Consider the following 25067-nt stretch of genomic DNA (forward strand, 5'->3'; position numbering starts at 1 on the left):
GGGTTGGCCGCATTGTTGTGATGCTAACATACCAGTACATGGCATCTCAGTCAATGCGCCCAGCACCTCCAGACTCCTTGTACGCAAGAAGTTCAATGCGACCATTACAGTCATGCCATGGGTGCAGGGGCTGCATGCCTGTCACCAACTTGTCCCTTGTGATGCAAGTTCAAACTTCCAGCCAGTTCTGAGTTATTCTTCGATGTGTCATTTGGGCCAGACAGCCAAATGCCAGCCCAGAGGCCACCTCATCATTCCCATGTTTGCCACAGGAGGCAGAAGTCAGTATGCCTTAATGTGATGCTGGTAAAGTCCTGGGCAGACCTGTGACCACCTGCAATTGCTCTCTTGGTTTCAAAAAACCAACTGGGTGCAGTGACTTGAGCGTAATACTGTCAGGAGTGAATTGTGTAGGCACTTCATGCTTAAAACAAACATTAGCATAGTCTTGCTGAAAGAAATAACAAAGGAGGAGGTGTCAGCCCAGAAAGGAGAAAGCACGCTATCATTATACACCACAGCAAGGATGGGCAGTTTCCTGCCAGGCAGTTTTATCTGGCCCTTGGGAACACTGAGCAGGCTGGAGGCCAAAGGGAGATGTTGCTGTGGATGTGTATGGATTTGGGGGATGTGAGGAGATGTGCAGAATGGTGTAGTTCAGCTCTAGGTTGAGATGTGCAGACGTAGCACTATGCAAACACAGCTGTGCTGGTCCAACACTGGATGGGGAATAAAAACAGCCGGAGCATGCGAAGAAGTTGACTGCTCATGCACATTGGGTCGGCGTGGAGACTTTCACCGTTAAAGCACGTGTGGCACAGCACTGCACAGAGAGAAGCGATGAGGACTGGGCGACGTGCCTGCGAGCAGCTGTATCGCTGGAGGCAAAATGCACACCTACTGGAGGATGGGCAGTGGCAAAGCCCGGCATTGTGGAGGAGCCCTTGGCTGGCCAGATCGAGGGACATCTGCAGCTCTATCAGCGGCACTGCGCTGTACACTGTACTGTATACAGGGGGGAGGAGGAACAGCCGGCGGACATGGGGGACATCATGACCAAAAGTCTCTCCCCTCCTAAAGAGAGAAGGATTTAAAGGAAAACAGAAGAATACCAAAGGAGCGGATTCTGCACTTATCATCACAGGGGTAAATCTAGACTCTCTAATTAAGTGCATGACATAACCGTGATGTAATACCAAGGTCTTGCACTGTGATTTGAAAACAAGCTGCACTTGCACAATCCAGAAAGAAAAAAGCCGTATGGATTAGAAAGGCTAAGCTCTGCTCTCACTTACATTAGCGTATACCCACCGTTACTCAGCTCACAAGACTTACAGATGAGAATGTGATACAAGGAGTTTCATTTCCTCAGACAGTTCCCTCACTACATCGGCCAAGCCTCCTTCTCACCGCAGTTTCCAATCACAGCCCAGCACTCTGCTCTGATTACACATTCGTCCTGAAACCACAGAAAGCCTCCCTCGGTCTGATCTACAGTTGATGTATATTAATATATCACCAGCAAAGTCACTCTACAGCTGCGAGGATCTAGTTTAAATACCGCTGAATACTTAAGGCTTGATGCTGTTAATCAGTACAGCTTCACTGATCCTAGAAGAGTTACTTATATTTCCACACCACTCCAAAGGGGAGGAAACCCAGAGCACGATTTTTTTAAATGGCACGGTCATTAAAAACACCTAGAAGAGGGCATGCTCTCATTTACCCTGGTGTAAATTCACTTCGCTGTACTCATTGGAGGTACTCAGGATTTAGAGGAGAACGGCAGAAGGCAAAAACTAAGCCAAATTCCACTTTGAAGCTATTGCTTTTCCTAAACCAGATATTAAGAGGACAGGATCGACAGCAATCTCTGCTATTCCAGACTTCCAGTCCACAGCCCTACCTATCAAAAAAACCCATATTCACAACGCTCGGGAAGCGTACGCGCCCGTGAGAGTACAGAACCATTACACTGCCGTGAACACGAGCCACATTCAGCAGAAATCGGCAGCTCTTAGGACCACGGAGCCTGTCACCGCTTTTATAGTTTGGGTGGAGAAGAAGCAGGATTCAAGCACTTACTGCACGTACCCAAGTCGCATATTGCCTTGATCTTTTTCTCCCCACCCCCCCGGCTCTTCAGGGCCACTCTTTAAACAGAAAGAAGTCATTAACCAAACTTCCTTATTTCATGGCCCCGAAAGTTGGCTAACGACGAAGCGGTTTTATTATCGCTACTTAAGAGCTTAAAAATTCGCTCGGGAAGTCAGAGACACTTCTAGGGGGAAGACAAACCTGTCCGGAGAGGAGGACAGGCCGGCACAGGGCGAAAACCCAGAGACGCCCGGGGACGGGGGATCACCCCCGTCCCCACCACCCCCCGGGGCCCCGCAGACAAACCTCGGACCCCTCCCCGGCCAAACCCTTGGCTGCAGAAGATGCGCCCGGAGAGCCCCGCCAGCCGGCTCCTTACGTAAGGCACAAACCACTGACATCATCCCTCCCGCCGGCATCGCCGCGGCGCCCACCGACCCGACCCGACCCGAGCCCGCCCGGCACGGCGCGGCGCGGCGCGGCGCGGCCCCCTCCCACCCTGCCGCCGGGGCTCCCTTCGCAGCGGCTCCGGCCCCAAACTTTGCAGGGGGGGTTGCCGGGGGATGGCTTCCCCCGCCGGGCGGCGCGGGCTGCGTGCGCCCATCCCGCGGTACTTACGCACTGCCTCCTGCTTGGGGTCGAGGCCGCGCACGGCCCCCTGGAGGCCGGCGATGCGGCCGTGCAGCGCCCGGACGCGGCGGTGGGTGCCCTGGATGTCAGCCTCGACCTCCTGGAAGAGGGTGCAGGCGTGCCGGGCCACGTCGGAGAGCTGCCGGAGGATCCGCGACAGGGCCACGTTGCTGACCGAGCAGAGGTCCAGCACCATCAGCACCGCCGCCGCCTCCCTCTCCCCGCCGCCGGCCGCCTCCGCGCCCTCGCCCGCTGTCCCCGGCTCCTCCGGCGGCGCGTCCCGCGGCAGCGGCGGCGGCTCCGCGCCCCAGCTCTCCTCCAGCACGGAGGCGGCGGGCTGCCGCCGGCACAGCCGCTGCGGCTCCACGGTCCGCTTGGCGAAGGGCATGGCCGAGCCCTCGGCCGGGGCTCTCCCGGGCTCCCGCGGGCACTGGCGGGGATCGCTGCCCTCCTCCTCCTCCTCCTCCTCCTCCTCCTCCTCCTCGCCGCCGCCGCTCCTTGCCCCGCCGCCGTCACTCGCGGGCGGCCGCCGGCGGGCGGCTCATCGCCTCGCTCCCTCCCTGCGCGGGGCTCCCGGGCTGCGGGGCGGCCGCCGCGCCGCCGAGCATCTGCCGCCGCTGCTGCCGCTGCCGCTGCCGCCGCCGCCGCGGGGAGCCGGGGCGCATCCGCGCCGCCTCGCTCGCTCGCTCGCTCGCACGCCGTCCCGCTCCGGCGGCGGGTGTGAAGGGGCGGCCCGAAAACCCGGAGAGAGGAATCCCGCGGCCGCGAGGAGGAGCGAGCCGCCGAGCCTCCCGCCCGGGAGAGCGGCGGGGCGGGGGCGGGGGCCGGGGCCGGGGCCGGGGACCGGGGCGGCGCCGAGCGGCCGCCACCGCGGGGAGGCGCTGCGGGGCCCGCCGTGCCGTGCCGTGCCGTGCCGTGCCGTGCCGAGCCGAGCCGTGCCGAACCGAGCCGTGCCGTGCCGTGCCGTGCCGAGCCGTGCCGTGCCGAACCGAGCCGTGCCGTGCCGAGCCGTGCCGAGCCGTGCCGTGCCGAACCGAGCCGTGCCGTGCCGTGCCGTGCCGAGCCGCGCCGAGCCGGCGGGGGAGCCGCGGCCCCGGTGCGCGGGCTGCGGGGAGGCACCGGCGGCCCCTGTCAGGCGGAGACCGCTGCTCCGGGGAGACGGCGGCCCGGCCGGGGCGACTCCTGTCCTCTGCGCCCCCCGCCCCGTCTCCCCGCCGGCGGGAGCACTGCTCAGGTGCGAAGAAGAAGAAGAAGAAAAAGAAGGAAAAGATGCCGAGAAGGGCAAAAGGGAACCCAAGTCAGCAAGGCCTGACCGCTGCAGGAGGCTGGTGTCACCTCTCGGGGCACCGCGGAGGATACGGCACCCTCCAAAGTCAGGTGGATGCACTTGGGCACCCGGCTTCTTAGGAGGTGTCAGGGAAAACTGGGTTCCAGTCAGACAAGGAGCACTGTTTCTGATGCAAGACAGCTGAGCTTGCTTACATACACTCCTGGAAGTTGAACATGCCTAATGAGCAGGCATGAAATCTGAATGCAAGCTGTAAATTATGAGTGGTAAATATGCAGAGCAGCTATCACAGAAAGAGCTACCGTAAAAGGAGAGCCAGCGGCTGCAAATGCCGGCATCCCACAGTTTGGAAACGTTAGCTTGAGTTTGCCCACTTGACCTTAACTTGTCATCCTTGCACACGTGTGTTGCGCTACAGTCTGTCATTACATGACTACACACACACAGCTTTCAATTACCTCTGGTCAAATAATCTGAGTTGCAGATATCAGCACCGGAGAGAGCATTGCCACCAGCCCAGTGGTACGCACACCTCGGGCTCTGCAGGCACAGCGCCCTGCTCCTGGGACAAGCTTAGGTCCGGAGGGTGGACGCAGTTCCTTTTGCAGAGCTCGAAGTGTGAGCTGATAACCTTTGCTGGCCCTGCGGCCGGCTTTTGGTATAGGCAGTTCCTGTGCCTTCGCGCTGTGCCTCTGGGAAGGGGAACACACCACCGCACAGAGTTAGCACGGGTCTTTAGCTCAAGTTTCTAACTCAGCTTGAAATGGGCAGCCCCGGCCCTGCGCTCGGAGGGGAAGAGGGCACAGAGCCTGCCGCCGCCTGCCCCAGTCTCAGCGCCAGCTCCCCACACCTCCTGGGGGGCCTGAAGTTCGGGTGCGACCCAGTGGGAGCGGGCAGGGATCTGAGAGCCATCGCAGACCCAGGGGCAGTGCTCAAGCAGTACTAAAAATATTTCCTGGACCCAAGTGGAGCCGCTGTTAAAATCACTGGGGCATTTGTACCCTGTACTCCTGAGTTTCTTCTGCAGCAGGGTGGCTTTTAGCCCTGGTAATGGAGCACGGACAGTACTGCTCTTCCCACCTGTGGGAGTCATGGCACGTTATTTACAAGCCACTGAAAGGTATTTTAATATTTCACTTGAGATTCATAAAGGAGGAGGGTGTGGTTAATTCTTAACGTTCCAGAAAGAGCAGCAGCCGTCCAGACTGGTGTGGGATCACAAGAAAAGGACCACAGGAGTCAAACCTGTTGGAAGCAGCGTTGTGGCACTCGCCAGGCAGGGGCAGGAGCTACCTGCGAGGAAAGCAGCTCAGGCACTCGTCCTGCCTCTCTCTCAGGCACCCAGTGAGCCACTGGATCGGGCCGTTCATAACAGGTAAAAGCTGCAAGAGGCAGGATTTTAGACTGCGCCTTACCACAGCCTCCCGGTTGCATGTAATGTCTGACCAGCTTGGGGAGGACAGGAGCTGTGCAGCAGCTTCTCTCTTCCTTCCCTTGAAAACAACACCTTGGTTCCTGCAGCATATCCCTACTCATCCTTAGCAAAGCTACCTGAAGCCAGCACTTGCTCTTCCTTTACTTTTCCCAGTCTGTTATTACTACCCCACATTACCATAGGCTCCATGGTCTCTCTGTCCCAGGGTTGGAAGGGTACAGCTTGCCTTAGGGACACTAGTCCCACGACAATTGTGTGACTTCTGTATGTAGCAGCACGAGACGCACACGGTGCCAAAGCCACATGAGCGAATTTCTTTAAAGGAGGGAGGTCCTGACAAGTCTGTGCGTCTCCACCATAGGAAGCATATCTTCATTTTGGAGGTCTCGCTGCATTTCTATCCTTCCCTCTGTGAGTGTAGATGTTGCCATTTTTCTTAGTTTTTCATTGCAAACAGAACTGACTCCATACGCAGCTCGGGTGTGAGGCGCCGGCACTTTCCACCAGGCAGGTGGAGATGACATCTCAGTTTCCTTTGGTCAGAATACAGCTCCTATCATTGCAGGCGCTGGCGGGTCAGGTAACGCCTCGCCCCAGTCACGCACCTAGTCTATGTTTTCCATCAGTAATATCGGGTGGTGCAAATCCAAACTCAGCAGCTTCTCAGCTGCCTGCAGGATTGCTCTTGGTGTGTCTGTTCAATAGCAAACGTAGTAAGTGGGGAGCAGTCCCAAAGGTTAAACTCAGCCCCAGGGGACGGGTATCTGGAGGCTCTGTAGCCAAAGGAGAGGAAAAAATTCCTCCATGCGGGGTTTTGAATGCTTAAAGTTGGGCTTCCGCCCTGAAGTGCCCCTCAGAGGGGCCTGCACCTCCGCACTGACTGCTGGGGCAGCCCAGGGAGGATAGCTTCCCTGGACTGAAGTTAAACCTCAAGAGTATTCCCCGGGGTATTAATTTGTGAACACATCAGCCCGGACCAACCTTCCGCATTAACAGATTTCAAGAAGCACTTACAGACCTCGGAGATTGAGACATGTCAGAAAGAATATCAGTCATGAACAGAGATGTGTATGTGAAACTGTTCCTTATGTATTTATTTATGGCAGGAAAAGCCTCCCGTTGGACTGTACTGCCTTCTCGCTTGTGTGTGAGCTGTATTCCCTGCGTTGGTTGCTGTAAACTTAGGTTGGGATGCTGCTGTGGATGGCATTGGCTTTCACCCCTGGCAATGAAAGGCTGCACAACGGTTTGCTTCAGAGGCACATACAATACAGGGGTGGAAGAGCAGGCAAAAAGGGTAAAAGAAAGGTCCTGCTTGACCAGTGCTGCTGGTGGTAGGCAGGCACTCGGTTAGAAGCCTCAGTAGCTGCTGTGCAGCTTCCCACCCCCATACCACAGCTATATTCCTCCCCTGGCTTGCATTTGCTGCTGCCGTCCTTGCTGAGGTGTGATTTTACAGCGACACCAGCTAGGCGATACTTGTGCTGATGGAGATAGAGGGCAGGGCCATTGGCAGATGAGAAGGAATCTGGTTCCCTGCTGCAGCGAGCTGCAGGAAGCAGGGAGGTGGGATTAGGCAATCTCACCCGGTTTGGCAGGGCTGCTCTGGCCTGCTGCAGTACGTCTTGTTCTGCAGTGCCAGAAAGGGAGGAGAGGCTGATGAGTGCTGTAGGCTATTGTCATTTCCTCCTCTTTCCACGGCTATCAGGAGGATGCCTTTAGGCATCATATTAATGAAGTTGTGGCCTTTTGACCATAAAGTGGCATCTGTCATCGCTGATGCTCGCCCCCCCTATGTATATCGCTTACTTATTCTCAGCAAAGATGTCACAGACAGAACATTACCAAACCTGCCCCCACTTAGGCTAGCAAAAAGTGTCCTTGTTCGGAAACTCTCTTCAAGGTTCAGCTGCCATTCTGCACTGGGACCTGGCAGTGACGTTCATTGATCGCACCAAGGCCACATTAAAGGTAAAAGCCCATAAGGCAGGAAAGTAGCACAGTGAGGGCAGTTCACTGTGAGTCTGGACCTGCTGATTTTGGAGTCTTAGCCTTGCCAGGTTGTTTCAGCAGGAACATGTTAAGATCATGTCCAAAGCATGGGATTTTATTAGGACTTTAGCTGGGAAATACTTTTGCTGAAGAGGCTCCCTGGGTGTGAATGGCTTAGTCAGGCAAAAGACTGGTAATTCAGCTTTTGACAACATGTCTTATGTTCCCCAAAACACTCTTCTGTTTGGGACATGGAGATGATTTCATCCTTCAGTGTGATCTGGCCTTTGAAGGCAACACTGCGAATGTACTGAGGCACACACCTTCTTACTTCTAGTTCCTGTTTCCATATGACTTTATTGGCACAATCACCTATACAAGAGTTGACAAAGCACACAAGAGACCGCAAGTCTCTTCTAGGAGCTGCTGCATGAATAGGTACGGATAGGTACACGTATGAATATTCCTTCTTCATCCCTGCCCCTGCGATCTCACAACACTCACAAATACACCCTTGCTGCCCCTTTGCCATCACCACTAACACTGTGCAATCTTGAATTTTCTTTTGTCCTCCAGGCCTGGGCACCCTTTTTCATCACGGCTCTTTGAGAAGGAGAATTTTACGATTCTCAGTAGAGCGGTTTCCCTTGCACCTCCTGGATGAGAACACGTACTGGCATTAGAGCGGTGAGTATTTCTCTGCGTTAGTCTGTCTCTCCTGTCCAACTGGATTTCCCCAGGCACTTGTGTGCTGTCACCAGCTTACAGTGATCCAGCCCGCTACAGCTCTTTCTGGTAGTTGTTTAATATTTGTATTACCACTCTGACCCCAACTATGACCCCACTGTTTTAGTCACTGGTTTAAGTGGGGAAAATGCAGGGCCTGCAGGAGTGCGTGTACCTGTAGCAAAAGGAATAATTGGACTCCACATGGTGCTGCAAATCATACAGTGCAGGCAAAACAGAATTAAAAAACTGCAAGCTAACTCCCTTTCTCCAAACTCCCTTAATTATAGCTGTTATAGAGTTTACTTGTAATCAGAGTAGGGATGACATTTCAAACTGAAGAGTGATTATTAAATTGACACTTCCTTTAAAATGTGTCTGAAGTCAAGGCTGACATGCTAATTGAATTTTATTAGTAAGAAACGTCTGTTTTAATAAGGAAACTTCCTTATCTCTCTACTAAGTTCATGTTAAGTGCACACCTACTGAATGTTTTCCGTCACTACTATCTGGCATTGCTAGTCAGAAAAGAACCCTCATCGGAGCATCCCCCTGAACAGTGAATGCTCTAATTTCCTTTGATATCAATATTAGTTTCACATTCATACATCCCATCATTGACTGCTAGCACTGGGAGACGTCAAGGAAGAAAAAAGAAAGCTGTTTAAATACTGTTATCATTTCAGCCTTTAAAAATAATGGTTAAGAATGTGCAATAAATCCAACACCAAATCAAAATGGGAAACTGGGAATTGCTGGCAAACTTCAGGGTCCCCCCGAAAACACTAAATGGTTCCCGCTGCTCTAATATGACGGGTGTCAGTATCCATGCGGTTATCCTAGAGAATACTGATTCTCGGTTTGTTGTCTCAGAAGAAAGGAGCTATGCAGAGGACATTTGGGAAGCCTTTCCCAGGCTCCGTAGCAGAACACAGCACAGCAGCCTAACTGTGCCGCTGGAGCAGCCTCCAGCTCCGAGCTGGACTTCAAGCTCTACCATGTGGGCTGTGCCGCTGTGTGTTAGGGAAGGGCAAGTGGGTCCTTCTTCAGATGACAAAGCTCTCAAACTGAAGTCAGGCTCTATTTTATATAGGAGAGCTCTGTTGGGGCAAAATTGCCAGTGACCTCAGCTGGAGTGCAATGAAGCCTGTCTCCAGCCTGTGCAGAGAAGTGGTTAATGCGATCTCTACAGTCCCAAGTGGGAACATTCAGGATGACAAGAAGTTAACAAAGATGGTTATATCTTAAGAAACCATGATAAAAGAAGAGGCAGACAAAAATAAACCGTGTTCTTTACAAAGAACTATAATCCACTCAAGGGAAACAGAAGGGAGAAAGATGTTTTACTTCCAGTGTGAGATCCATCCAGCCTCATTGTTGCTCTGACTTCTTAATTGTACTTGATTTGATAGCAGTGGGGGTTTAACCTGCACGCTATGGGTATTTTCACTGTTCTCTTTAATTTTGCCTGCTGGCATCAGGCGGTTTGTGCACATCAAGCCAAGTCTGCAGTCTTGATTCAGGACTCAGCTGACCTCAGCTGACATTTTGCCTGTATCAGGACAGTGGGAGCAACGCTAGCATAGAGAAAGGAAGATTTATTGGGAACAGAAGGTGAAAACCCCATCATCCACAGATGATCATTTGTTCAATATTAACAACATGCGTTTTTACACTTCCTAAAATAATTTGGCACGTGCTGATTGCACGCTGAATGTGTCCTAGCTCTGTATCATACCATCTAAATGTGGAAGTAATTTCAAGTTTCTGTATTCTGCTGTCGATCCAGCGTGCAGTTCACGTCACCAAGTCGAGGCCAGTAAAATGTCACCTTCCACCCCTTACGCTTACGGTGAGGAGCTGAAGAAGGAGCTACTCTGGGAAAGGCCAGGTCAGGTCAGTGCCTCCACGCTTCCCACTGCTTCTCCCAGAGAGGAGGAACTTCAGTTCGGTCAGGCGGGTGTTCGCCTCACCTGTACCTTTCTGTGTTGTGGCATGACCTTATCTCACTCAGCCCTGGATGCTGCTTGGAGAGCAAGCTAGCTTTGCATTTCTGAGAGAGGATGGTAGGTCCACGTCACGGGTTTCCTTGCAGCGCCTCATGCCACCCATCCTCTGGCAGTTTTAGGCAAGCTCCTGCTGTTGGGCTCGCTGATGTGGATTCCAGCGGAGGAAGAGCGAATCAGGCTGGTTTCACCTTTTGAGACTCGTGAGGGAGAGCGTGTTAGGGTATTTCAAGCTCTGGCCTGCAGTGTGCAGGCCCTATTCCAGCTCAGTGTGGCAGAAGCTTAATTTATCAGAAAGCCCATGCTCCAGGGGTCCAAAATAGCAAAAAAGGGAGCAAATCAGGTTTGAAGACCATTGGGCAAGTAAATGAAAAAGCTCATGCTGCCCTGCACGTAATCTTTCCAGCTGTATGATTTCCATTATGAATAAAAGTTTGTCTGCCAGGAGTAACTCTTTGATTTTGAAAGAAATCAAAATAACAAAAGATAAATCATTACGTAGTAGGTGGGCTAATTCCTTCTTCCACATCTTTGTCCACAATGGAGACAAAAAGCATAGCTTTACGCTCAGTGGCTTGGCAGTGCTTCCAACCCTCCACCAACAGATGGGAAAGGCACCCTAAACTTTAATATTTTAACTCTTACCGTAAAGCAGCAAAGGCTGGCTTGTACCCTTGAGCAGGCTGAATAGTTCCTACATGTGCTGGAGGCAGAGCCACCAGCCCAGCTTTTAAGAAGAATCTTCATCTGATAGAAACACTTTTTAGTTTGAGACCACTTGTGGTCTCATCATGGCCAGTCAAATCGGCTTCCTGTTTTGTTTAACTAACGAGTAATATTTTAAGTGCTCTGAAAATGCACCATAATAAGAAAAGTCTGATGAAGTAAGTGATTACCGTTTCAAAGGAAAACAAAGTTTATAGAAGCATAATTAGTCATGTGCTCTCAAACCAGAAAAATATGGTAGAGAAACTGAAAAGGTATCTTTGGGGTTTTAGAGAGATACAGAAACATGTTAAATAATGGAATGTCATTAGAGTCTGCGTTTATCTTAAAGACAAACAGAGCTATTGTACAGTCACCCACCTTTATTTCTACCCTTTCTGTGTTCTGCCTAATGGGCTCTCTTCCTTGTGTACGGAAAAAATCCCAGCCCTATCCTGTTTACAGTTGAGCTGCAATATACTTAAAATTATTACTTCAGATTTTGTACATTAACTCTGTCTGCTGGCAAGAGGAAAACCCTCGCATATTATCTAATTATGGCTTCAAGCAGCACTAATGAAGAAGTTGCGCAGGCTGGGGCCTGTTCTCTCTTGTCTGGAGGCATCGACAGCAAGTCTGTGGTTGTGGTGGCACAGAAACGGGGAGGGAGGCTGGGGCTGCCAGGCACAGCAGCCTGCAGAGTGAAGTTTAGCACTCAAGAGCGCAAACGGGGAGTCAGGTCCACATCCCTGACATAGGATTGCAGCCTTGATTCGTGAGGCTGAGACCCCCATCAACGGCTCCTTCCCCCTCCGCCCTGGTAGCCTCAGCTGGGATGCCTCTCGGAGGCGGCCGGGCTGGGTCAGTGATGGAGACCTCCATGCTTCGGAGAGGTGAGGTGTGCAGCTGTGCCAGCACAACCGCGGCACGTGCTGACAAGCGTATTCCTGGCAGCGGGCTGCGAGCCAGGGCGAGGAGCCGCTGCCTGGCTTCAGGAAAGTCATGTCTGGTCGGTGGTGGGTGAGACTCAGGTATATATGCACTGGAATCAAATGAGCTACCTATGCCGATGTAAAATAAGGGAAGGTCAGTGGTGACTCAGGCCGGACGAGCCAGGCTGTGTCTGCACTTATAGCAAGGACTGAAGCATGGCATGGAGATCAGTGAGCTTGCTACTTTGGTTTAGTATCATGGATGCAACAATTTAGCTGTAAAACCCACTGTAAAAGCCTAACACAAAACTCACAGCTAAGCTCCATGCTGCCATTCCTGACCTGTTACAGATTCCAAAGCTAACTGGTTTAGGGTTAGCTGTGCTAATTTTCTAAACACTGTTGACATCATGGCATAGTCATACATGTAGTCACCCCAGAAAGAATATAGAGTAGTGCAGAGAATCAGAAGAAACGCCACTGATAGCTGGCCTACATGAAGAGAAAAGAGACCCAAACTCAGATATGAATTAATTGGGATTTTCTTCTACATCTCATTAACCTCTTGGATGGAGAATCCAGCAAAGCTGTGATTTATTTACCACAGATGCACTCAAAGGATACTGCATAACTTAGTGTTTTGGCACTGTGAAAATTATTTGCAATAACGAATTTTTTAAATTCTTTGGAGAAAAGTGAGTGCATATTCCCTTCCCCCACCAAATTGAAAAAAAAAAAAGAGAAAAAAAGAAATTGCAGAGTAACATTCAAAGGCTCATTAAAAGCAGCCAGGGAAAATAGATTACAGAGACTTCAAAGACTCACGATACTGGTTAAGAATCAGCTCTCTTTTTCAAAGAAAATGTTATTAGCTAATCCTTGAAATTTGGTTTTTGGCAGATGACACAGTATTTCCTGCAGGTGCAGAAACAAGAGAGCATTAAAAGAGTTTTGGTAATGCGCAAAAAACTTCCCAACTAGACTTGTGGTTCCATCTGTTCAAGCCAGCCTGAGTGAACTCCCTGATTCCTCATACATGTACTGAAGTGTAGCAGCATTTCAGGAGACTCTAACCTACATGAAGCTGTGTATCTCCTTTACTGAGAAAGCAACTCTGTTAAGGTAATGTCCTTTTTTTGTTTTTTAGGAGGAAAAATAATGCCTTTAATACTGCTATTATCAGTAATATCAGGGGAACTAACAGAAAAGCCAGTGCAATGCATAGCGGAAACAGTGTCTACACATAGGTTAACAATTGCACTAATAAAACACCATAAGCATGCAAACTAACATCACTCCCCACCACTTTCCTGCTTACATCAGTATGGAGATGCTTTGACATATTGTCTCTTTTAAGATCTTCTTTACAAGGTCCCTTGTGTGTGTTTTTGTCTGCTTTATCCATGACTAATCCCAACTCCTCCGTTAGCTACAAGTCCCTGGCTATCAAAAGAGACAAGGCCAGCCACATCTCTCTCAAGTCCTTTGTTAAGCTGAGATCCTTTGGCTTTGATTTAAAACCTGGCTGTCTCACAATGACAATTTTCCCACTGAGACTTTCACCTAAAATTTGGCCCCAAAGATGCCCAAAGCTATGTCCCACTGTTTCCATGGCAACCGATTGCTTGAAGTCCAATAACTGGACTCAAGATGCCCTTAGTGGTTAGCAACCTGAAAAGGAGCACCTGAATCAATAAGGGATGATGTAGTAGCAGCAAAATTTGCAATGAAACTTATTCCTATTTTCTAGCAATCCAAACAGTTGTTCTGCTGCTATTCATTTTCAGGTATACTTTGAACAACGTTGCTTATAAATTCAATACAGAGACATGCAGGTGTATGAAATTCAAACCATGGCACAACCGAAGTTCTCGACTTGTAGAAAAGAGACCACGGGAGCTCAGTTCATTAAGTCTATCATTAATGACAGAGACCCATGTCTGTGTACATTAGAAGACACAAATGTTACAGGGACACAGTAAAGCTTACCACTTTACGAAGTACTTTGCACCTGTCCTGAAAAAAGTATTTTGCAGTGTTCTTGAGGTCTTGCATATGGTATACAGGCACTTGCATTTGCTTGTAAGAGACAGCTTCTCTTATTACTATAAAGTTCATTCTCTGAAGTGTATTTTGTCCCTGTACATGGCATCAGATATACAGTGCTGAGGCCTAATAGCAGAAAACCTGACACAGTTATAATTGTTATTAGAGCCACATGCATATCTACTGCGAAAGAGCCACAAGATATCACATCGAAGAGTTAAGCTGGTTCAAAAATGAGTATTTGTTTGTCTCAGATCTCAAGTCAGTCTGCAATGAACAGAGAGGTGAAGAGACAAGATAAATATTTTGGCCGGGGTGGCTTACCTGTTTTCATTCAGCACCTAGAATAACTAGGTATTTTCCAATACATGTTTTTAATTAGAGCTCTCTGAACTAGCTGGGAGAGCTGGGACAGGAGGTGGAGTATGGCTGATGACACCAAATGGAGTAATGCAGCATTATTAAACGGGCATCACCAACACTATACAACGATGTGTCAAAAAAAATCCAAAACCAAACCAGGCACAAAACCCACCTAGGTCCACATTTACACCGTTACACAAGTGTCTTGATTTTCAAAAGTTTCTCTTAATGGCCCTTATTGCTCTAATTTTACTGACACTTACACAGATGTGTCAAAATGCCTGCTGAAAAGTTTAATCCGATATAATACTGTTCAGAGAACAAGAGGGCTCAGGAGATTTAATTTTTTTCTTAGAAGAGAGGTTTAAAACAACTTGGGTGTTAAGGAATATTTATTGCTCAAAGAAAAATAACCCAGAAGTTAGTAAGTGAAATAAATGTTTCTGGAAATAAAAAGGCTACATCTTGAGCGCAGGGCATCTGAGCAGAGCTGTATAACTTATTGTAGTTCTCATTTCCTTTGCATAGATTTATTTCCCCGCTGGTGACAATAAAACAATGTTGGGTGTACAGCAGGATCACCACCTGACACAGACTCTTCCCTGTGGGCAGAGGCCCTCGAGGGCAGGTGGGGTAAGGAGTGGGAAGAGAGGTTGCAGAAAAAGCACAGTTTGGGGGGTACTCTGCCCCTAACATGAGTCTCTTAACTGTGCTTATAAACATAAGAAAGGTATCTAGAACCCCTGTACTCCCTCTTTACTTAATGTGGGTCAGTGAGTTGTTCATCTTGCTAAGACCAGAATCGTGCTCTAAAAATGCCTGTATCTGCCCCTGGTTTATAGAGGCCCTGTCTTCCTAGGTTGGACATGCCAGTTACAAACCAGCATCAAGAATCAGGTGGAATGAATCTGGGCCCCAGTCATCTCCCTTTTGGAGCAGGATATGCTCACAATATATCTCCACACCTTCTGTATTAGATCAGCAATATCAGGGTTTCCAGTGAACTTCCTGGAGTCTCTTGCTCTTCTCATCTGGAAGGCAGAGAAACAATGACCTCTGGAAGATTTTGAGGGAGCATGAGATATATGGGGGAAAACATCAGAAAAGGAGAGTGGCCACAGTGAATTGTAAAAGCCACAGTGGTTATAAAATACCTTGCTGACTTTACCCAATCTGAGCAGGTAGGAACAGTGAGTAGGATAACCTGCTTACAGGAGGTGGTACTGAATTATCATGTATGATTTTTGCTGCACGGAAACTTTTTTTGAAGGACTATAGCATCTATTCATCACACATTAAGTTCAACAAGAAAACACCACCCTGTTCATCAACTGGAACGGCAGTTCAGTTGGATACTCTACCTGTAAGAACAAGGTCAACACCCTTGTCCCAGGCCATTGTACTTGAAGTATTGGCTAAGAGTTTTATGTGGGTTTCTCAATGGCTGCTATAGTGTCTGTTACCAATTTTAGTTTCCAAATGATATGTGCTTATTGCTACTTCAATAAAAATTCTGGTTTAGTTAAGGATAGCTACTCTTTTGCACCTAGGCTGTACAGGCAAATAAAAATGTTCTGAGTACCTGCCTAAGAACCAAGAGCACTCCCTCTGGTTCTTCACCGCATAGCCCATGCTACCCACCCCAGGCTCCCTTCTGTGCAGGGGCAATGGTGTCGCAGTGAGGCTGTTGACTGGAGGATGTGTCAGGACAACTGTTCAAATGAGTGATGTGGGACCCAGAATATTTAGGACTATGCTACTTTTGGAATTGTATCTAATCTCTTACTTAAAAAAAGCTTTGATAAGCATGCGAGAGGAAGGAGAAGCATGAGGAAAGAAGTACATTTTTCAACCTTGTTCCTACAACTTTACCTACATTTGTTACTATTTTAACATTTGTCGCAATATTTAAAATCTTACCACAGGCAAAATGTCTCAACAATATTGTTTCCGCTTCAAAACTAGATGCAGAATTCCAGTCCTGTGAGTCTGCCTTGACAAGCATACAACACTGAGCATTATAAAGTAAAATCAAACTGAAGTGGCAATTCAGAAAAATCCATGTGCAGGACACATTAAAAATTCACTGCAACATCACTGATCAAGTATAAGGTCCTAGGTTACATGAAATGAGTAACTAAAGCACAAATTGTTCTTGAGAGCTACTTATCTTGCTCTCCATAATTAATTTAATACCTTAGATGTGGAGAACAAAGGTGAAGGCTTACTCTCCAGTGGGGGTCACTGGTGAAGAATAGCATCTAATTTTTCTTCTACGGAAGTTCAAACACATCCTAAAAAACGTCGGGAATAATCCATACAGCTCATGCGAATGTTTTGGAATTTGATTGGAGCAGTTCACACCAACTGTCAAAGTGCATCCTGTGTAAAGGCAAAGTGTGTGGACTATAGGAAGCAAATTATCAGATAATTAACACTCTATATGCATAACAAAGAAGTGAAACAAAAAGACGGGAGGGTGGGGAGAAGTGTTTGACCTCAGATGAGGCTTGGCGGGAATGCTGTGATCAAGGGATAAGGAGTCACCAAGAAAAGCTAGCAGCCCTCCTTCCCACCAGGATGGCATTTAGAAACCTTCAGGTCCTGGTTATCACATTTCACGGTTGCAAAGCCTTTTCACCCCAACCTGCTTTTACTTTTAGTAGAAATGGAAAAGCAGAGGACTTCTGGGGTGCAGTTTGCAGAGGTCTCCACATGCCCCAGAGCCTCCCGCAGCGGGGTCCACCAAAGGACTAATGTCCCAGGGGAAGCAGGGAAGGGTTTAGGAAATGGGCTGTGCATTTCAACTCACACCTGCCCCCTTGTTCTCCAGCCTTCCTGGGTTAAGGTTTTCCCAGCAAGAGCAAGAGCCTAACACAGCTGTGAAGTGAGAAGCAAGTGCCCACATTTGGGTTGGTGTGACCTGAAGGGTGCATGGGGCTACATCCCTGTGTTGGTGTCATGTGGCACAGCTCCGATGACTTCACAGAATAACAGAATCACAGAATCGTATAGGTTGGAAAAGACCTTTAAGATCATCAAGTCCAACCATAAACCTAACACTACACCATGTCCCTAAGCACCACGTCTACACCTCTTTTAAATACCTCCAGGGGTGGTGACTCAACCACTTCCCTGGGCAGCCTGTTCCAATGCTTGATAACCCTTCCAGTCAAGCAAAATTTCCTAATATCCAGTCTAAACCTCCCCTGGCGCAACTTGAGGCCATTTCCTCTTTATTCGAGGTGCAGCCTCACCAGTGCCGAGTACAGGGGGACGATCACTTCCCTAGTCCTGCTGGCCACACGATTCCTGATACAAGCCAGGATGCCATTGGCCTTCCTGGCCACCTGGGCACACTGCTGGCTCATATTCAGCCAGCTGTCAACCAACACCCCCAGGTCCTTTTCCACCAGGCAGCTTTCCAGCCACTCTTCCCCAAGCCTGTAGCGTTGCATGGGGTTGTTGTGGCCCAAGTGCAGGACCCAGCACTTGGCCTTGTTGAACCTCATACAATTGGCCCCAGCCCATCGATCCAGCCTGTCCAGGTCCCTCTGCAGAGCCTTCCTACCCTCAAGCAGATCAACACTCCCACACAACTTGGTGTCATCTGCAAACTTACTGAGGGTGCACGCGATCCCTTCATCCAGATCACTGATAAACATATTAAACAGGACTGGCCCCGATACAGAGCCCTGGGGGACACCACTTGTTAGTGGCCACCAACCGGATTTAACTCCATTCACCACCACTCTTTGGGCCCAGCCATCCAGCCAGTTTTTTACCCAGCGAAGAGTACACCCATCCAAGCCATGACCAGCCAGTTTCTCTGGGAAAATGCTGTGGGAAACCGTGTCAAAGGCTTTACTGAAGTCTAGATAGACAACACCCACAGCCTTTCCCTCATCCACTAGGCAGGTCACCTTGTTGTAGAAGGAGATCAGGTTGGTCAAGCAGGACCTGCCTTTCATAAACCCATGCTGGCTGGGCTTGATCCCTTGGTTATTCTCTACATGCCGTGTGATGGCACTCAAGATGATCTGCTCCATCAGCTTCCCCAGCACCGAGGTCAGGCTGACAGGCCTGTAGTTCCCCGGGTCCTCCTTCCGGCCCTTGTTGTAGGTGGGCGTCACATTTGCTAATCTCCAGTTAACTGGGACCTCCCCAGTTAGCCAGGACTGCTGGTAAATGACAGAAAGGGGCTTGGTGAGCACTTCTGCCAGGTCCTTCCGTACTCTCGGGTGGATCTCATCAGGCCCCATAGACTTGTGAATGTCTAAGTGGTGTAGCAGGTCACTAACCGTTTCTCCCTGGATTATGGGGGCTCCATTCTGGTCCCCGTCCCTATCTTCTGACTTGGGGGACTGGGTACTCAGAGAACAATTGGTCTTACTACTAAAGATTGAGGTGAAGAAGGCATTAAGTACCTCAGCCTTTTCCTCATCCTTTGTCACTATGTTCAGTGGCATCAGGCCCTTCATCCCAGATGATTGTCCAAGGTCCCCTTATTAAATCCTTGATATTAGGAGCTGGTAGCCAGCCACAAGCACTGGAGGAAAAGTGCTATGTCCCTGGTGGCTTAATGGATGAGTTGTTTAATAATGATGAGCAATAAATGAAATGGGTACTCTTGCCCTTTCTGTCTAGCTAGGCTGCTTTTGTACCAGCTGACTGACTGGCCCATTGACTCTGCTTTGGTAACATTAATGTAGGCCTGTATCTTCACAACTATCACCCCTTAAAAGATATTTACTACACCTTCACGGTTGGTGTTAGATTTCTTATCGAACCTGCTCTAATGCTTCCGTTTTGGACTGAAAACTCCCATAAAGCTGAAAATACTCCTTTAGAGCAGCACCACTGTTACGTGATATGTTGTTTCCCAACAGCATGATCTTTATACCTGGTTGTATTCAGATTAAAAAGCTGTTATTACTCTTTGCTTCCAGAGGACAGCAGCAGCAGCAGCAGGCCTCAGACCACAGGGGACAGGTAGAGTTGCAGGCAGCCCTTATGTAGAGATATCTACTCTTAAAGGCATGGTTTTAATAGAATAAAAAAACCATACGCGCTGGGTCAGATCTTTTGCTCCCATACATTGGAGTGACGTCACTGGAGCTCTGCCATTTTTAATGGCTAACATCCAGCTCAGAAACTTTCAAGCTGTAAAACGCAGAGCAGGCAGCTCTCCCCTCCACCCGGCATCGGGAGGGAAGAAAGGAGGAGGTATTCAAGTAGTAGTTCCAAACATGAAGATGTTAATCCCTGCCTGAAGGGATTATGAACTTCAGCTTTTTACAGTTCAAGGAGCAGCCCCTACCACTGTTAATCGTTCTGAGTAACGCCTCACTGGGAATAGGTTAAAAGGTCTGTTGGTTTCAGGGAGTACATACTTGGTGCTTCAAGTAGTCCGACCGAGGTTGGATGGAGTCAGAGACATCCGAAATGCAGACATGGCAGGAAATGTCTGCCGTGTACCTACTACAAATGTTTCGTGTATTTTTTAGCCATTAGTATTTCTCAAAGTCAGCAACTCCACAGCACAGAGGAGAAACCTGGAGAGCAGGAGAAATGCAGTTCATTTGTTCTTGAGCTGGGACTGAGCTCTGCCTTCTGCACCATGCCAGTTCGGACACGTCCGCACACGGGGCATGCCTCCATCTGGTAGCTGAACAGGAGACTCTCTATTAGCCGCAAGCACAAGAGAGATCAGGATTTTAGGAAAACATTGATAGATCTTTGAGAAATTAACACTATGACGAATCAGACTTAAAACTCTTATTTTTAGAAATGGAGTGCCTGTTTAAGAGGAAAACTGCTGGCAAAGATCATTCAAAACCTAAGTATGTTCATGTAGCTGTAAGCCTCATGCTTTGTTTAATGCTTGCCATCTCAGCATCTTTGCAACTGCAGAATACCAGTTCTGTCACTTCTGTGCATACCGGTGTCCTTTCATGTCCTTGAACCTCCTTTCTCCATTGCATCTGACTAAGAACTGAAGTGTGTCAGCCAATGTTCACCTATGGTTAAAAACTCTTGGTACAAAAAGGAACATTATTCATAATATGAAGTATTTCATCTGGTGGACTTGGGTGTGGTGTAAGGAGAAGATGTATATGACAAAGACAAAAGAAAATGCTCCTTCTACCTCACCTGAACAGATGTAAACATGTGGCGTCATGATGTACTTCCGTTGTACTCTGTTATAAAATGAAAGCTGAACATTTTGTTCTGCTCCAATTTTAGCATCATCTCCACAGATAATACAGAGCACTTCACAGACTTTTTGAGAACATTTTTTTTTTTCCATAATGTTTATGGAAAAAGAAATTTGTCACACTACCTTGCAAAAGGCAGTTGCTTTGTTGACCAGATGCCAAAATGGAATTCAGACATGGATGGCCAGAAATAAGATTTACTTTAATCCTACTAATCCTGAGCTGTTGATTGGTACAAGGCACCATTATAGCTGGGTAAGCTTCCCAGGCTTATCGGCTGATTCTGTTTGGAGTCATGAGATCACTTTGGATTCTCAGTTTTTCCCTTGTAAAGGGCAACGTTGTTGCCTCATGTTCCATTTTCTGCTATAAACAATAATAAGCAAAAGAAATCATGGACCTTTGCCAGCAAATGCAGAAAACTCAAGGCAGGTGGTTTGCTGAGCCTGGTGATACGCTCTACCAGAGGGAGTGGAATGAGAAGACGCAGGCCTGTCCTCAAGGAGGTTAGCAGCCTGCCCAGTTAATTATAGGGCCTTCTTGTACTGACTCCAGTGAAGCCCCAAGCCATCTTCAGAAGCTGAAATTGTGCTTATAGAATCATAGAATCGTTTAGGTTCAAAAAGACCTTTAAGATCATCAAGTCCAACTGTTAACCTAGCACTGCCAAGTCCACCACTATACCATGTCCCTAAGCACCTCATCCAAATGTCCTTTAAATACCTCCAGGGATGGCGACTCAACCACTTCCCTGGGCAGCCTGTTCCAATGCTTGACAACCCTTTTGGTGAAGAAGTTTTTCCTAATATCCAAGCTAAACCTCCCCTGGTGCAACTTGAGGCCATTTCCTCTTGTCCTTTGGCTTATTACTTGGGAGAAGAGACCAACACCCACCTCACTACAGCCTCCTTTCAGGGAGCTATAGAGAGCGATGAGGTCTCCCCTCAGCCTCCTTTTCTCCAGGCTAAACAACCCCAGTTCCCTCAGCCGATCCTCAGAAGACTTCTGCTCCAGACCCTTCACCAGCTTCCTTGCCCTTCTCTGGACACGCTCCAGCACCTCCATGTCTCTCTTGTAGTGGGGGGCCCAAAACTGAACACAGTATTCGAGGTGCGGCCTCACCAGTGCCGAGTACAGGGGCACGATCACTTCCCTAGTCCTGCTGGCCACACGATTCCTGATACAAGCCAGGATGCCATTGGCTTTCTTGGCCACCTGGGCACACTGCTGGCTCATATTCAGCTGGCTGTCAACCAACACCCCCAGGTCCTTCTCTGCTGGGCAGCTTTCCAGCCACTCTTCCCCAAGCCTGTAGCGTTGCATGGGGTTGTTGTGGCCCAAGTGCAGGACCCAGCACTTGGCCTTGTTGAACCTCATACAATTGGCCTTGGCCCATCGATCCAGCCTGTCCAGGTCCCTCTGCAGAGCCTTCCCACCCTCCAGCAGATCAACACTCCCGCCCAGCTTGGTGTCATCTGCAAACTTACTGAGGGTGCACTCGATGCCCTCGTCCAGATCATTGATAAAGATATTAAACAGAACTGGCCCCAGTACTGAGCCCTGGGGAACACCACTTGTTAGTGGCCACCAACTGGATTTAACTCCATTCACCACCACTCTCTGGGATCAGCCGTCCAGCCAGTTTTTTACCCAGCGAAGAGTACACCTGTCCAAGCTATGAGCAGCCAGTTTCTCCAGGAGAATGCTGTGGGAGAGAGTGTCAAAGGCTTTACTGAAGTCTAGGTAGACAACACCCACAGCCTTTCCCTCATCCACTAGGTGGGTCACCTTGTCATAGAAGGAGATCAGGTTGGTCAAGCAGGACCTGCCCTTCATAAACCCATGCTGACTGGGCCTGATCACCTGGTTGTCCTGTACATGCTGTGTGATGGCACTCAAGATGATCTGCTCCATAACCTTCCCTGGCACCAAGGTCAGGCTGACAGGCCTGTAGTTCCCTGGATCCTCCTCTGGCCCTTCTTGTGGATGGGCATACTTCTGGCAAGAAGGCTTTGCTTTGTTTTGCCTAGGGGAAGAAGGGGAGAAACAGAACTCCCAAAACATTTTCCAATGGATTTGAGGACCACCGAAGAGGTGGTGGGAGCCTATTGATATTTCTCTTCCATCTGGAAACAGCCAACAGACTTCCACGGGTCTGTGGATTACAAGGTTGAAAACCACTCTAGACATGAAGCACTGAGGCAGTCCCATTAGCAGCAGCAACCTGTGCACCCATGGAGGGGCACTGTGCTCAAAGCCTGAATGCTCACACTACCTAGCTGAAGGAAGAGTAGGGCCTTTACAGTAAGGTTGTCTCTTGACTAAAAAATGTGCTTCATTTACTTTTTTTTAATATACTGATTACATTGTGTGTTCCAACTTGACAGAGCTACCTCACAGTCCAGAACACCACATTCAGTTTGCTTTATACCTCACTGGGATATTATCTGTATATCTGCGGTCTGCATTCAAAATCCTCTGGAAAAATTCCTGCCCTTGAAGCTTATCTAGTTGTAGGATAGATAGAAGGACACAGATTCCAATATATCCGATGTACCCCATGTTGCAATGTTATCAAGGTAACACCATCACGCCAGCAATGCAATTTGAGTTGAAATAAAAAGATACATATTCAGTTTTAGGCTTAACTTTATCTAGGGGCTTGTGGATAAAACTTGAAAGGACAGTAAATGAGTAACATGAAGCTTCTGAGTCGTAGTTTCACCTAGAAAGAAAAGGTGAAAGTTTTACAGAGGTGAGAACAGCTGAGTTATGTTGATTTTTACTTTAAGATGTCTTCAAGGATTTACAACTCAGAGGGGGTTTTGAGACTGTGACTGTCTTTTTTTCTGTTTTCATGGCATCCCTACTATAGAGCCTGCTCTATTTCCGAGGCTTATAGGTGCTATGGTAATACAGACAATAGCTGGTAGTAAACAACACAACCTCCTACACACAATATCTGTATAAAGCAGATGATTGAGAACAGTTCTTACGATCCCTTTTAGCAGTGGATGCAATTAATTTGTTAACATTTCCCTGTAGTCTCACAAAGAAGCTGAACAACATGGAAATATAAACTGGATCATAAACATACATTGTTGATTCCTCTCAGCCCTAAGATGTTATCCATCATTTATACTCAACATCTTCATACATCTTAGAGGGGAGTCTCTTCTTCTGCAGGTGCGCAATGTGTTCTTGAGACCATGAAGTCCTTCCAAACATAATAAAACATGCCACGCCACTGTCGCCAAGGCAGAAGAACTGCATAACTGAGGTTAATTGCTGTAGTGGTGGGATGTGTAACATTGATCAACATCTCTATTAACTGGTCTCCAGCCTACCCAGCTCTTGTCACTTTCCAGAGGAATTTTTAAGGGTATTGATTTACAGAAGTATTATTTGCAAATAATACTACAAAAGTATTATTTGCAAAACTATTACCCAGGGATTGAAAGATGGCTGGCTGTCCTCTCCAGAGTCCTGCCTCCCGGAGGCGGGATGTGATAAAACCCACCTTTGGAAAGTGCTGCCCTGCAGAAATGTCAAATGGAAGCAAATAGGTGAGAAGCAGCAGCTGCCAGCTACCCCAGGGTGCAGCAGAGGTGCAGCAGGAGGTAGAAATGCCTGCATCTGTGAGAAGCTGTTTGGGGGGAGCAAAAGAAAGCGGCATCCTGGCCCGTATATCTCAGCTCCCCAAATGTGGTGCACATCTCCGCTGAAGGGATTAGGCTCCTCAGAGACAGGCAGCCTAAACTTACTTGTAGGCCTGACTGTGCTGCTGAAGTCAGTGGAAATCTCTGCATTGGTAAGTGCAAAGTTGATTCCAATGGTAGGAACTGGATGGTGTTGAAAAGACAAAGAGCCTTTTAGCTGCTGTGGTTAATAGAGCAACAACAATTTTCTCTATTAAGAGACTGTCTTATTATACTGGAAAAGACATCTCTGAACACCCTTTCTTGCGAGAGTATTGTGCTTGCAAGAAATTATTACAGTGGGATCAGGGAATTGCTCCAGCAAGTTGACTGAACTTCTCTTAAAATTGCTCTCCTAACAATTTTACTGGTGAGCTCATTCTCCAGTTGGACAGTGGGCATCTCTGCATCTGTTCCCGTCAAGACATGGGCAGCTCAAAGATCCCTCTGATTGTCCTAAATTCTTGACTTCTGATTATATACAGCTTATGCTTCTGACAGTTCACATAAATAGTCTTATTTAAAGCAGACCTGATGATCTCTTAATGCTTTTCTAGGCTAAGGTTTCAAAAGAGTTTTCTCTTTAATTTAGTTTATAGCAGCACTGTATTTCACAGCTGGTTTTAATGTATTTTTGGAGACTATATGGAATCAGTACTTGAGTTACAAGGTATGTATATCAGATGGAGCCATAGCCACCATTCCCTGGCAAACTGTTGGATCAAATGAGCTGAATCTCCTCTACTTTATTGCCTAATTAATTTTTGAATGATCGCTGAATTGCAGGAGTGGGAAACCTGCCAACTTTGGTCACACTCTGTATGGGGTTATGTCAGAAAGTATTGGAAAGTGAGGGTTTTCTTTAATCTGGGTTCACAGAGGGAAATTTCTAGGTAGGTGGGCAGGGACTTCTTTTGCCTGCTTGCACAAC

General features: G+C 48.3%; 2 protein-coding genes across 3 annotated transcripts in view; one reads left to right on the forward strand and one right to left on the reverse strand.

Annotated features, from left to right (window-relative positions):
- NHS (NHS actin remodeling regulator) overlaps positions 1-3169 on the reverse strand; it is a 265444-nt gene extending 262275 nt beyond the window's left edge. For both annotated transcript variants that reach the window (XM_075521750.1, XM_075521742.1), the window contains exon 1: positions 2716-3169. In XM_075521750.1, coding sequence (XP_075377865.1) covers positions 2716-3115 — 400 coding nt within the window. In that variant the 5' untranslated portion in view covers positions 3116-3169. The remainder of the gene's footprint in view (positions 1-2715) is intronic.
- The window catches only part of RBBP7 (RB binding protein 7, chromatin remodeling factor), a 459800-nt gene that overhangs the window by 230813 nt on the left and 203920 nt on the right, over positions 1-25067 (forward strand). The window lies entirely within an intron of this gene.

The sequence above is a fragment of the Mycteria americana genome, chromosome 1, assembly GCF_035582795.1.
Source record: "Mycteria americana isolate JAX WOST 10 ecotype Jacksonville Zoo and Gardens chromosome 1, USCA_MyAme_1.0, whole genome shotgun sequence".
Taxonomy (NCBI): domain Eukaryota; kingdom Metazoa; phylum Chordata; class Aves; order Ciconiiformes; family Ciconiidae; genus Mycteria; species Mycteria americana.